At 46.5% G+C, this 14,800-nt stretch overlaps 1 protein-coding gene across 2 annotated transcripts in view; it reads left to right on the top strand.

The window, feature by feature from the left end:
• TTC39A (tetratricopeptide repeat domain 39A) overlaps window positions 1-14,800 on the top strand; it is a 209,358-nt gene that overhangs the window by 125,160 nt on the left and 69,398 nt on the right. For both annotated transcript variants that reach the window (XM_030206144.1, XM_030206146.1), the window contains exons 7-8: window positions 1,638-1,737; window positions 8,604-8,669. In XM_030206144.1, coding sequence (XP_030062004.1) covers window positions 1,638-1,737; window positions 8,604-8,669 — 166 coding nt within the window. The remainder of the gene's footprint in view (window positions 1-1,637; window positions 1,738-8,603; window positions 8,670-14,800) is intronic.

The raw sequence follows: 14,800 nt of genomic DNA, 5'->3' as shown, positions 1-14,800 counted from the left end.
AGAATATAATAGTAGCCTTTCACATAACTGTCATGTCTCCTCCTGCTTTAATACCAGTAGCAATAACCTTACTATTTGTCCATAAGTAGAAACGGGAAGATCTCTCACAGAGAGGTGAATAAACTCCTGCTAACGAGAATATAGTGTACAACTGGGGTAGTGCTTATTGCTTTGGGATTTGGATTTGGCAGTAATAGTTCAAGGAGAGTTAAATTCAGGTGCAGTAGACATTTTCCTGATCCCAAAGAGCATACAATCTTAAGTGAGGCAATTTGAATTGTGGCTTCTCTGGTTTTCAGCTTGCTCCTCTAACCATTAGGCTATTCCTCCGCCTTAAAGTTAGCAGAAAAATGAAAATTGTCCTTTGGTAGTTGCATCATTGTCCTTATTGACATAGAGTTATGGGGTCCAAGAGGAGAAGTGTGAGGTATCTCTGTACATTCCCCATTGGGAAGTAACTTCAGAGGAGTGTGTTTCTGTGAAGCTTATAAATCCACATACCCCTGGATTCTACTAGTAACTACTACTAGTAATCATTCCTATAGTGCTACTAGACGTACGCAGCACTGTAACGTTATCTGCAGGTACTTTCTCTGTCCCTAGAGGGCTCACAATCTAAGTTTTGGTACCTGGGGCGATGGAGGGTTAAGTGACTGCCCAGAGTCAAAAGGAGCTGCAGTGGGAATCGAACCCAGTTCCCCAGGATCAAATTCCACTGCACTAACCACTAGGCTAGTGATCCTGATATCTGCACACAAATAAATTACTTACCTTACTTTCTAACTCTTCTTACTGTTTTACCTATCTATATGTTACATCTTTGCTTTACCCTTCACTATCAATTAGTATAATGTTCTATTACATATTGTGTTGACAGTAAGAATAGATCAAACATGAGCAACAGGCAAGTCCAGTAGTAAAAATATTCAAGTAACAATACAAAATATGGCATGGTATACTACTTGCAATGACAACACAATACGTAATAGAACATTATAATTGGTATTGAAGGGTAAGGCAAAGTTGTAACATATAGATGAGTAAGAAAGTAGGAAGAATTAGAAAGTAAGGTGATTGATTTGAAGAAAGCAGCACATGAGGTCAGAGAGATGGTTAAATATTATCTCAGTTAGGCTAAGAGCGGATAAACATGTCCCGCTACAGTATGTGCAGCCCGAGTCACTCCTTGTGTGTGTGAGTGAGACTAACGAGTTAATTACTTCTTCCATTAAAGGCCTGGTTGAAGAGCCAAGCTTTCACCTGCTTCCTGAAGTAGAGGTAGTCTTGTGTTAAGCGAAGCCTTTCAGACAATGCATTCCAAAGTGTACATAAGTATTGCCATACTGGGACAGACCAAAGGTCCATCAAGCCCAGCATCCTGTTTCCAACAGTGGCCAATCCAGGTCACAAATACCTGGCAAGATCTCAAAAAAGTATGTCCCTCGAGTTAGAGTTGATGCCTGGTGACCACACAATGAGGCACCCCCTCACCATCGTGGTTCTATTTTCATATATGAGTGACATAATGCATTGACCATGTTGTTCCATGAAACTATTATACGGCATTTGAGACCAGCAGGGCAGCCTTCACTGAGCCATAAGAAATGAATGCATGCCTTATCCTGTTTTTCTTGAAGGGAGCTTCATGCGCTTGAACAGGGCTCCAAGTACGTAAAGGGAGAAAACCATTGCCATTTTGAAGGAGGTGTCAAACTGGGGGTTGGAGCTTTCAACCTGGTAGGTAACAGAACTTCATTGTCGGCTATTTTTTGGTCTACCATATTAATACAGCCATGTAGTGGGGCAGCTGTGCTCCATTTAGGTTCGTTTACTGGAAGCTCAATGCTCAAAGTGTAATAGAGATAGTAATACCTTTTTGCATGCATTTTGGAGATGTGCTAGAATAAAACAATTTTGGAGAGCGATACAGAAATATCTTGAACATCTCTTAGGGCAAAGATTACTCCCCTCTTGGAGAGGAGTGTTGTTGAACAAAAGGGATGCGTATGGGATATCAGATAGAAATATGGAGCTATTTTTATGCAAGGCATATGCAGTGGGGAAAAAATGCATGCTTAGACACTGGATGCAAGAAGATCCACCCTCCTTTTGGTATTGGAGAAATAGGTTGCATGAATTAATGCTTTGGGAGGCTAGGGCGGTTTACGGTAATCCAAAGAAAAGAAAGGAGTTTATCAATATATGGATTAAGTATTTGCAAAATATCTCCCACAAAGCACGAAGTGCTGTGCTAAATAAACTTGGAATGCCCTAGCAAATGGGGCGCGTAGGAGATAAGCACTCCATGTTGTAGATGGGTACAGTCCTGTAATAGACATTGGGAAAGACTAGACGCTATGAAGTAAGACGATCACTGTGACGATGTTAAACGGGGGGGGGGAGAAAATGATGTTAGAAAATATTGATGATGCAGTTACGATGTATGTATGCAACTGTGACCTGTTCTTATGTTTACGAAGTGTTTGAATTTATTGATTATGTTCACAATGTTTATTATCATCAATAAAAACCGTTGAAACATAGGTTCGTTTACTGGAACAACATCTGTAATAAGCAGGGTTAGGTGACCACAGTAAGCAGCTTTTCACCATAGAAGATCTACCTTGAGCTCCTGACAGGAATCAAGACATATTCCTGACCTTAATGAAAACTGTGCTAAGGATTGATTAGTCTGGTAGCCATAAAAGAGCCAGTATTTAGGCTATGCAGGGCCGTAGCTAACTATAACCATGCCCTGTGCAATTGCATACCATGGTGCCCCCTCCCCCAAATAGAATGCCTCCTGCCCCACCCAAACATACAATGCAGCATCTTCACCTGTTCCATTCTTACCCCCTCCCCCAGAACCCACCTTTCATCAAACCTTCCATTTTGGGGGTAAAAATCACGATCTGCAAGCTGCGGCTCCTGCTCAAGCAAGTTCCAGGCCAAGGAGGTTTCCAGGCACTGCTGGGTCCCGAATACACGCCACAGGAAACGCGCATAAAAGGGGGCAGAACTGAGCAGTGCCTGGAACGCCATTGAGCAGGAGGCTCCGCGGAGCGTTGCTGTGCTTGCCGAACATGATCTTTTTCTCTCTTTTTACTTGCTACTGGAAGTTTTGAGGAGAGGGTGATTCTAGGAAGGGGAGGGGGTAGGAAAGGGACAGGTGGAAATGTTGCACTGTGTTGGGGAGGGGAGGGGCAGGAGGGAGGCAAGGAGGCACTCTCTGCCGCAACCTATGCCCACTAAGGGAGTACAGTTTTACAGCCCCCACCTCTCTTTTGTCCCTGTGCAACTGCACTGGCTGCGTGTACGTTGCTACAGCCCTGATGACGTGGCCATGACCCTCCCATGGCCACGCCCCTATTGAAATGCCTTTTTTAATTATTCCGTAGATGCAGATGTCTACCTATAGCACCCATTTATAATTTACCATGAAGAAAGGACACAGGCAGAGTAGCATGTGAGCAGTAGTGTAGCCAGAGTTTAATTTTTAGATGGGTCTGAAGGTGGACTGGATGGGCACAGGCCTCGCATTTCCACCCCCCCCCCCCCCCCCCCCCCCCCGCCGCCGCCACATTTTCTCTCCACCCGCTACTCCCTCCCCCCGCGACAGGCCCCTGCACATGGTCAGTTCTGGTCATTTTTACTGACTTGAAGCACCGGCGATTCCCATAGCCAGGCTTCTGCCAGCGCGCGTCGTCGGAGCCTCTTCTCAGGCGCGTCCCGCCTACTCTGCAACTTCCTGTTTTCCGCAAAGGTGGGACGCAGGAAGTTGCAGAGTAGGCGGGACGCGCCTTAGAAGAGGCCCCGACGACGTGCGCTGGCAGAAGTCTGGCTATGGGAATCGCCGGTGCTTCTGGAGGGAGAACGGCGCTTCAGGGCAGTAAAAGTGAGCAGACCACGCGGACAGGGAGAGCGGGCTGAAGAGGCTGGGCGGGGCCTGGAGCAAACGTGGCTGGGCCTGGGCCCGTCCAGGCCCACCCGTGGCTACGCCCCTGCACGTGAGATTGGCCTTACAACATTGACGTTCACAATTTATGTTGCTTTGAGAGTCTTCTATGCAATTCTTGTAAAATGTCTGTGGGTCTGGAATGGTGTAAGAGACTTTAGTTCTGCCTTGAGTCTTCTACAGTCGGCAGCTTAGGAGAAGTTGTGGGTTTGGGGATTTTCTTTATATTTCTACAAAAAAACAGCAATAAAGCAGTGAATCGGTCATCCAAGGGACTAATCACGAGGTATACTTCCCTTTTTTTTTTTTTTTTTCAAACATGTTCTGAATGTTTCATCTTCTTTTTGCAAACTGAACACCATTACATGGAACCTTCTGGATTTTTGATGAAACTTAAAATTGTGAGTTTACGTTACTCCTGCTCTTGAGGAACTTTGTTGGCTCCCAGTGACTTTTAGGGGTAATATTTTAACTTATGGGTCTTATTTGTAACTTTTGTCCAAGTCTGGTCCTTCCTATTTGAAAGATAAGCTTCAGTGGTATGTTCCTAATTCCATTTTGTGGCCTTCTTAAGGCAGGGGCGTAGCCACGGGTGGGCCTGGACGGGCCCAGGCCCAGCCACTTTCCCTCCAGGCCCGCCCATCCACATCCTTGCTTGCTGACGCTGTCGCTGCCTTTTCTCCCGCGGCTCCGCCGGGTATGGCCGTCCGGGAGGCAGCGTTCAGCATAGCCTGCCTGCCTGTCCTTAATTCTTCTCCCCAGGCTACACTTCGCTGCATCGCTTCATCGCTCCCTGCATCCTTCTCGCCTGTCACGCAGCGCTGCCATTCACACAGGCAGCTGCGCTCCCCCCTACCGCGTCCATCTGGTCCTAACAGGAAGCGCATCAGAGAGGACCGGATGGACGCGGCAAAGGGGAGCGCTGCGTGACAGGCGAGTAGAAGAATGCAGGGAGCGATGCAGCGAAGCGGAGCCTGGGGAGAAGAATTAAGGGCAGGCAGGATTTGCACATGTGCAAAAATTGAGCACGTCCAGGATAGAGCCAGTGGCTGACAGCTGTGGCTCGCGGACACTGCCAGTAGCCAACCAAGAGGTAAGGTTCTTCAGCAGGGAGGAAGTCTTAAGCTGGCGGGGCTTGAGGATCCCTGCCCGCACAGGTATTTTGTTTACTTTGGGGGGGGGGGGGGCACAGGTAGGGGGAGGAGTGGAAATGAAAATTTTGGCCCACCCACTTTGGCCTTGGGCCCACCCTAAATCGGCTGTCTGGCTACACCACTGTCAAGATGCCTTATTAATGGTTCCCTTGTTTACACTGTTCCCTCTAAGTTGACTGGGAGTCCCCCCATCTATAGTCCTGCCAGTAGGGGGTGCTGTTTCACTGTCACATTTTCAATAGTGAGGGACTGGCAAGCTCTGCGGGAAAACCTGCCTGTTCTTAGCAATTGAAAACACTATATTGAAGCACCGTCTCCCACTGGCAGGAACTCAGTTGGAGGACCCCCCTCCCAGCTTAGACAGGACAGTGCTTGTTTAGTGAGATTAAATATGAGGAGACCAAGAAAAGAGCATTTTCTTTTTGAGGCTGGTCTTCTAGAATTCAAGCCCAAGAGATATGAGAGCTGCTCAAGATTGAGGCCCAGATGCACAAAACCTAATGAGCCAACAACGTGGTTTTTACTCTGGTTCTAGCCGGTTTCGCGAGCATGGAGTACAGCCAGACATACACAAAAGGGTTTTGCAAACTCTTTCCCTCTCACGGTAGCAGCTAATGAAAGTCATATGCAAAGGTATTATATTAAGCTATTTACTATACAAATGTGCATGCAAAACGATGCACACAAGCAGCCCCTACCTTTACTGTGTAAATTTTATCGGGAGGTCTGGAGCTGTCGGTCCTGACAATTCTTCATAGCAAGTTCTCCACAGCCGCCTCCTCTGCCACTCCTGCAAGAGGAGAAGGACCTGCTACAGAGCTACTGCCTGGCAATGCCCTCCAGCAGCTGGGCTGAGGCTCCCCTTGCCAGAAGCTCTGGTATCCTCAAAGCGCGGAGCAAGACATCAGTAATATGAATTCTGGAGGGAGGCTGAAATGAGGGAGAGCTGCAGGAGGAGTTCTTGTGCTGCCGCTGCCCTGTCCTGCCCCCTGGCAACGAAGCAGGGGCGGCAAAAGAGAGACGAGAACTCCGGAGTACGAGCGAGAACCCGGAGATGGGGGGGCTGCTCTTCATGAGGGCCGCAGGTATTTCAGCTGTCTCCCTTCTCCCGCCTTTTGCGCTGAAGAGAGCGCTTTTCTGAGCAGATTGCTTTCCGCACTCCAGTCATGAGAGAAGCAAGTTTTCTTTTCATTTGTTCTGTTCAGAGAGTTTCAAGATCTGCTGCCCCCTCCCCTCAGAGAGGGAACAGCAGGCTCCCAGCATCAGTGGACCACGGCAGTTAAAAAAAAAAAAAAAAAAAGCTACGTCAGCTTTCGTATACGCAGCTTGTCTGGCAAAATATGCACCGTCATGTCAAGGCATGTACTTTTATACCGGTTGGCATTATAAGAGGTCATTTACATGCATATGTGGCCACATACAGCCACACATGAATGTAAATGAGCTCTTAAAATGCCAACCGGTATAAAAGTACATGCCTTGACATGACGGTGCATATTTTGCTTTCAATGGAAGCAAAACCGGGACTGGATCAATGTGTCCTCTTTTTTCTGGAGCCATATGGTAACCCTACACATACAGGGGGATTCTATAAAGAGCGCTTAAAATTCTGTGTGCAAATATGGGCACATCCAATTTGTGCATTCAATTTAATTAAGTAATGAGCCTCTTAGTGCCATTAATTGGGTGCTAAAAATCAATTATTGGTGCTAATTGGCAACAATTTGGATTTACACGCGCGCATGTTGCTAAGTGCTATTCAATAGAGATGCGCACAACTGAAAAAGAGGCGTGGCCATGGCAGGGGCAGGTCAGAGGTGTTCACTAAAGATGTGTGCAGTATTATAGAATTTGGAGCAGGGGTGTAGCTATTTTCTGTGACCTTAGTGGGCTCACATTGTAAGGAGGTTTTTGGTTTTTTCTTGTACCTGGGGAAATGGAGGGTTAAGTGACTTGCCCAGGGTCACAAGGATCCACAGTGGGAATTGAACCCAGTTTCCAGCCCACTGGGCTAATCCTCCATGTCATTAAAACCTAGGCACAATACAGTCAATGCGACAGATGTACTGAAGCAGGACTCAAGAAAGATGTCTCAAAATCTGGCATTAGCACAGGAAGTCCCAGGGTATAGGAGCCAACTTTCCTAACCCTTTCTTGAACACATACAAGGAATTTTCTCAATATTGAGGGTGCTTAAGCATCCATAGCACCCACAGAGTTTTCTCCTATGGCTCAGGGTTCTCTGGATCACCCTTCGTTACAAACCATTTTTTTTCATGGGCTCTTCTCTCCTTGAAATGACTTTAGAATTAGCTTTCTTCTTACCAGCCCATTTGATGAGTCACAGGCCTCAGTTTCCTGGTTTGTCCAGCAGTCACCTCTTCTACCATGTGCATGACAAGCTGAAAACTGACACCGAGCTCTGTGACTTGTGATCAGATACAGGGTTTGCACATGGGCAAATATTTAACATAAGACATTTTTAAACAGTAAACAGTTCAGCGATGAATGCACTGTCCCTTTTTTGATGTAGATTTTAAATGCAATAAACCACAGAACATAATTCTCACTTGCATGTGTACACCTAGGACTTCACATCACCATCTGTTTTTGCCAGGGGCGTAGCCAGACCTTGATGGGAGGGGGGAGCCAGAGCCCAAGGTGGGGGGGGCACATAGTGGCCCATCTCCTCGCCACCGCCTTCTTGCCGCCACTTCTTCCCCCCACCGGCTGCTTCCGCCCCCCCCCCCCCCCACTACAAAGGTACCTTGGCTGGCGGGGGTTCCCATCCCCCCCCCCCCGCAAGCTAAAGCATTTGTCCCGTGTTGGTCTCATATTGCCTGGCGCCCTGTTCTGTTTTCAGTTGCTGTGCACGCTGGTTTTATTGTATCACCATAGATATATAAAATTTCATGAGGCACGAATGTGCTGGAGCTTGAAAACCTGGTGAATCTTATCAAGGCGGTTAATAAATCCCAATAAATAATACTAGAACCTGTCAGTCCTGATTGAGTAAACAAACAACGAATGCGAATTGCAAGCTAATCCAATTAAACCACCCTGTTTACTAAGCCACTGTGCTGTGTGCTAATGGGCTGTGTCGGCATTGCCATGTGGCACCTGCTAGTGTGGCTTTAGTAAACAGGGGGGAAAGTCATACAAGCTTTCCTGCCAACGCTTCTGTTCTGTGTGTACACATGCAAGAGAGCGTTATGTTGCATGGTCATTGCTTGCTAAACATTGATTTTTGTGGGCTTTAAATGCAAGGCAGGTGGATGAGAGGTCAGAACCGAATCACCTTGGCATACATATGGTTTCTATGGTTAATGCCTGAGGTTATCTGAGTGCAGGTTGGGTGAGTGAAAGACATACATTTACAGGAGATGACACAGGAGTTATAATTATGGTATTGATTTTCTCCAGAATCCTCTTTAGATGGTCCCCAGAATCTGATAACTGTAACTATGACAAGTGACTCTCGGTTCTCTTCACAGACATTATCCATGTTACCTACCCGGATTCTGCGATTGCTGGAGTTTGTTGGCTTCTCTGGAAACAAGGTAAAGAAAAACCCTCCCAAGGCTGAGTTTGGAAAAAAAATAGGTCTCCTCTCATAAGGCTTTTTTTTTTTTTTGGTTATCAATAGAAATCAAACAAAAGAAAACATGGAAAAGAAAATAAGATGATACCGTTTTAATTTGACATAACTTAATACATTTCTTGATTAGCTTTCGAAGGTTGCCCTTCTTCCTCAGATCGGAAATAAGCAAATGTCTTTTTTTTGGGGGGGGGGGGGGGGGAATGCACATATTTTTAATTTGGAGGGTTTCGGACTTGTATTCATGTCTTGCTTCAGTTCTTAATGTAATTTTAATGCAGTAGTGCTGGATGGATTCTTGGAACTATCAACTTGCCTCGTTTTTTTGGTCTTATCCTCTGGTCTCCTTTCTTTATTTACTGAGATCACTTTCTCTGGGAGACTGTGGAAGGAACCATATTGTCTCTGAAAGTTGTGAGCTTTAAACATTATCATATGCCGTGTTGAGTCCAACCTTTTTATATAGAATAAACTACTACTACTACTTAACATTTCTAGAGCGCTACTAGGGTTACGCAGCGCTGTACAAATTAACAAAGAAGGACAGTCCCTGCTCAAAGGAGCTTACAATCTAAAGGATGAAATGTCAAGTTGGTGCAGTCTAGATTTCTTGAGTAGAGGTGTGGTGGTTAGGTGCCGAAGGCGACATTGAAGAGGTGGGCTTTGAGCAGTGATTTGAAGATGGGCAGGGAGGGGGCCTGGCGTATGGGTTCAGGGAGTTTGTTCCAAGCATGGGGTGAGGCGAGGCAGAAAGGGCGGAGCCTGGAGTTGGCGGTGGTGGAGAAGGGTACTGAAAGGAGGGATTTGTCTTGAGAGCGGAGGTTACGGGTAGGAACGTAAGGGGAGATGAGGGTGGAGAGGTAATGAGGGGCTGCAGATCGAGTGCATTTGTAGGTTAGTAGGAGAAGCTTGAACTGCACGTTCCTCCCATACGACTCCTTGGCTTTTTGGAAGACGTCTTGTTGATCACGCTACTCCTCTGTCTTAGCTTATGCAATCTAACACATGGAGGAACATTTTCAAAAGAACGTCCAAGTCAAAATCGGGATGTCCTGTTCGTGACGTCTAGAAAAAAAAACACGTGCATCTCACAGCAGTTTTCAAACAGGAAAGGCATCCGGATTTCCTGTTCGAAAGTACTTGAGAAGGGCGTCCTTACACTGGAGACGTTCATCCTGAACAATCAATTTACAAACCAAAACATTTAAGTTATAAATGGGGGGAAAACAAGGCACAGCGACATCTGTCTGGCAGCTTCTTATTAAAATGACCACACAGACATCCTTGCAGAACAGAGAGTAGCCTAGTGGTTAGTGCAGGGACACAGGTTCAAATCCCATTGTAACTTTTTCTTTTCTTTTTTTTTTAAATAATTTTAAGCCCTCTAGGAGCAGAAAAATACCTATTGTACCTTAATGTGCATTTTCTGTTCCTGGAGGGGAGCACCAAGGAAAAAAAAAATAAATAGAGTTACTGTGGGATTTGAACCCGAGTTCCTTTGTTTACTGTACACATGCATTAACCACTAGGCCAGGCGTTTCCAACCTTGGCCCTCACCAGGTTGGGTTTTCAGGAATATGTCATGTATGATTATTGAGTTTGTGGTCTCAGGTATGCAGTATAAGCAGGAGGTATATCCACATTGAAAATATTAATGATTTAAACTGCTGTGTTAATATTGATATTAATAAGATTTGCAATAAGAAGTTGCTTTAAAACAACGGACTGGTACGTGAGGTATTTTTATTGACTGTTGTACTAAGTCCGACGATATTTACTCATTTAGTATCTAATCAATAAATATGCATGAGATCTATATGCATACAGTGGAGCAGTGGCGTACATAGCATAATTGACACCCGGGCCCCATCATTTTTTAACACCCCCCCCCCCCCCCCATATGAAAATATTATTTTTAGTAATAATCCACGAGTCACACAACATGGGTGTACCTAGGAAAGGCAGCATCTTAAACACTGCAGTGAACACTAGAACATCAATACACCCATTGTAAAACAAACCAAGACATTAGTAAAAATGATTCTGCCAACAGAAAACCATGTCTTTTTCATAGATATAGAACATCGATACATGCTCACCAAGTATAGAATAAGTAACCACAAACTAAAATTAAACTGAACCCCAAGCGGCCAGATCCAGCATACAATGCAACATCACTTTACAAATTAACAAATAGAAATAAAATTAAAAAATAGAAAATAAAATAATACCATTTTATTGGACTAATACATTTTTCAATTAGTTTTCAGAGGCCAAAACCTCCTTCCTCAGGTCAGTACAGTATACTGCTGTTACGGTCCTGTCCTGACCTAAGGATGGAGGTTTTGGTCTTTGAAAGTTAGTCCAAAAATGTATTAAAATTAGTCCAACAAAAAGATCACCTTATTTTCATTTTTTATTTATCATTACAGCCACAATACTACTTTATTCTAAAGCAAATAAATAAATCTTTTTTTCTACCTTTGTCGTCTCTGGTTTCTGCTTTCCTTGTCTTCTCTTCAGTCTCTCCCTTCCATCCAGCATCTGCTCTCTTTCTCTCTCCCTTTCATCCAGTGTCTGTTTGCTTTATCTGCCCTTTCCATCCACTGTCTGCCCTCGCCCCCTTTCCATATGGTGTCTGCCAGCTTTCTCTGCCCCTTCCATCCACTGCCTGCCTTTTCTTTCCATTCTATCCAGCATGTGCCTCCCTCTCTCCTTTTTATATGATGCATTCCAGCATCCCCCCTTCTCACCATCTTTCTCTCTCCACTCTCTGTTCCCCATCCATATCCATCTTCCGCTCATCTCCTGTCTATTTGAATTTTTTCTCTCCATGTTCATTGTCATTCCATCTTACTCCCTCTCTCTCCTAGCCATAACCTCCCCTCTGTGTTTCTGTCCCTATTCCCCCATGTTCAGCATTTGCTCTGTATCCCCATCCCTTCCCATGTTCTTCACCCTTCTTTCTCCCTCTCTCCTGCACTCCAAACCTAGGGCCAGTGTCTCTCTCCCCGGCTTCATGGAATTTATTTCCAATGTAATTATCATAGGCAACATCTACTTCGACAACCAGACCAAACACAACACCAAAGATGTAGTGGACTTCCTGGAATTGTGAGAATTTAAACAACCCAAAGCCACCGAGAGACGTTACTGCAGCAGGAAGGCGGAAGGCTAAGGCGCACTGGCCTGAAGGGTGCCGCAGGGGGAGGAATGCGAACTAGGAAGGCGGCTGGCGTCATGACGTCAGATGGGCGGGACTCGTCTCTGACTCAATTGAGACGGAGGGAGAGAGAGGAGCCACAGAGGTGTGTAAGGTGCGCCAGTGCAGCGTTAGGGCCCAGGGGAAGTCGAAACTGATGGCCGGAGCAGCGGAGCACCGGAACAGAGAAGGTAGTAGAACACCCCCCCCCCATTGGTTAGCACCCGGGGTGGTCCACCCCCCCCCCCTAGGTACGCCACAGGTGGGCCTGGGTGGGCCAGGGCCCACCCACAAAATTGTGCCATTCTTGGTGTGGATGGAGGGGGTCCCCAAAGCATGGAAGTGGTAGATTTTCTGTCCTTGGGCAGCCAGAGCTTTTCCAAATGTCAGCCAGCAGCACTTGCCCTGAGCTGACGCTGATACTGGCCCTTCTGCACATGCTCAGTTTTTGCACACGCAAGAGCACTGAGCACGCATGGCCTGCTGGCAACAGCATTAGTTTGAGGCAAGTGGTACCGGCTGCCATTTGGAAGAGTGCTGGCCGCTCGAGGAGGAGGTGGAAATCTTCGGCTGGCAGGGTTTGGGGATCCCCGCCAGATCGAGTATTTAATATTTGGGGTTTGTGGGGGTGGAGAGAGGAGTAAACCAGAGGGGTACCACCACTCACCTTGGACTAAGGCCCACCCAAAATTGGCCATCTGGCTGCGCCCCTGCAATGGAGGCAGTGCACGCAAGCATATCTCATGCATATTCTCTGGGGAAATCCTGTAAACTCGACTGGATTGTGGCTAAGGTTGGGTAACCCTGCACCAGTGGCGTACCAAGGGGTGGGGCGGTCCGCCCCGGGTGCACGCCGCTGGGAGGGTGCCGCGCGCCTGTTGGCTCTTCGTTTTCATGCTCCCTCTGCCCCGGAACAGGTTACTTCCTGTTCCGGGGCAGAGGGAGCATGAAGATGAAGAGCCGGCAGGCGCGCGGCACCCGGGGGGGGGGGGGGTTCTTTCGCGGGGGATCGGGGGTTCTTTCGCCCGGGGGGGGGGGCGTTGCGCTGTTCCGGGGGGCGGTGCACCCAGGGGGCGGGGCGCATCGGCGATCCGCCCCGGGTGTCAGCCCCCCTAGGAACGCCACTGCCCTGCACTAGGCTGTTTCTCTAACCTGCTTACTGCTATGTTCAGAATGGCCAGAGAGCTTGACAGAGAGTCTGCTTTTCCTTTCCAGATTCATTTTCAGGGGAGAGGGAGGGGGACAGCAACCACTGGGGGATTGAGGAAGGGTCATGCCTTAATCCTTCCAGTGGTCGGCTGCTCAATTACAGCACTTTTTTGTAACTTGGACCTAACTGAAGTTGTCTTTTGCTAAGGCGCGCTGGCGTTTTTATTGCGCAATAAAAGTAGGCACGTGCTAAACGCTAAAGACGCCAATGTACTCCTATGGGCGTCTTTAGTGTTTAGCGTGTGCCTATTTTTAACACACGCTAAAAACGCCAGCGAATCTAAGTAAAAGACCCCCTGAAACAGGTCTAGATAAGTGTCCTTCATTTTTAGACATGGACATTTCTTCCCTTTCTAAAATTGCTGTTGAACTGGGCAGACTTCTACGGTCTGTGCCCTGAAAATAACAAGGACAAATCGTCTTTATTTATTTATTTATTTATTTGTTACATTTGTATCCCACATTTTCCCACCTATTTGCAGGCTCAATGTGGCTTACATAATACCGTAAAGGCATTCGCCGAGTTCGGTAGGGGACAAGTACAAAAGATGTTATGGTAGTATAGGGAAGATAAGATTCAGTCACATGGGGTTAAAGGTAGGAGGGTTTGATAATGTCCAATATGATCTTTGATAGTGAAGTGTTGTAGGGTTGAGGCATTTAAGTTGAGTCAGTCGGGTATGCCTTTCCGAATAGGTGAGTCTGTAATGATTTCCTGAATTTTAGGGGATCGAGGGTTGTTTTCACAGCTTGTGGCAATGCGTTCCACAGACGTGTGCTTATGTAAGAGAAGTTGGACACATGGGTTGTCTTGTATTTTAGTCCTTTGCAATTTAGGTAGTGGAGACTGAGGTAAGTCCGTGATGAGCTGGTACAATTTCTGACTGGGAGATTAATCAAGTCAATCATGGAACCTGGGACTTCACTGCAGGTAATCTTACGGACCAAGGTGCAGGTTTTGAAAGTGACGCGATCTCTGATAGGAAGCCAGTGCAGTGTTTCACGGAGTGGTGTGGCGCTTTGGAATCGTGTTTTATCAAATATCAACCTGGCTGCTGTGTTTTGGGCTGTCTGGAGTAGACATATGTAGTTCGCATCATACTTTATGCGATGAGTCGTGTTGGGCAGACTGAATGAACCGTACAGGTCTTTATCTGCCGTCTTCTACTATGTTACCGTGTTACTACTTTTGGGCCCTCCATAGCCCCGCCCAAAACACGCCCCCTTGCTATTTAGATGAACTACAGTATGAAACGTCCAAATTCTGGATGTTTTTTTTAGGCCGGTGGTTCCCAAACCCGGTCCTGAAGGCCCCCCCAGCCAGTCAGTTTTTCAGGATATCCACAATGAATATTCATGAGACTGATTTTGCATGTATTGCCTCCACTGCATGCAAATCTGTCTCGTGCATATTCATTGTGGATGTCCTGAGAACCTGACTGGCTGGGGGGGCCTTCAGGACCGGGTTTGGGAACCTCTGTTTTAGGCATTTTGAGGCATCCATCTGCTTTGAAAAGAAGCACCGTAATGTCAGTTTTGAGAGCTCATTATTCTGCTGGTGACCCACTACTTGCCACATGTTACAATAAATAGGGAAATATAACGCATCAATTAATAAAAGCATTATTTCTAGTGCTTTAATTTGTCAAATGTATTTGTTAGTGAGCTAAATAAATACTGTG

This window comes from Microcaecilia unicolor, chromosome 6, assembly GCF_901765095.1.
Source record: "Microcaecilia unicolor chromosome 6, aMicUni1.1, whole genome shotgun sequence".
Taxonomy (NCBI): Eukaryota; Metazoa; Chordata; class Amphibia; order Gymnophiona; family Siphonopidae; genus Microcaecilia; species Microcaecilia unicolor.
Note: the sequence above shows the minus strand (reverse complement) of the source record. Positions and strands in the feature narration are given on the sequence as shown.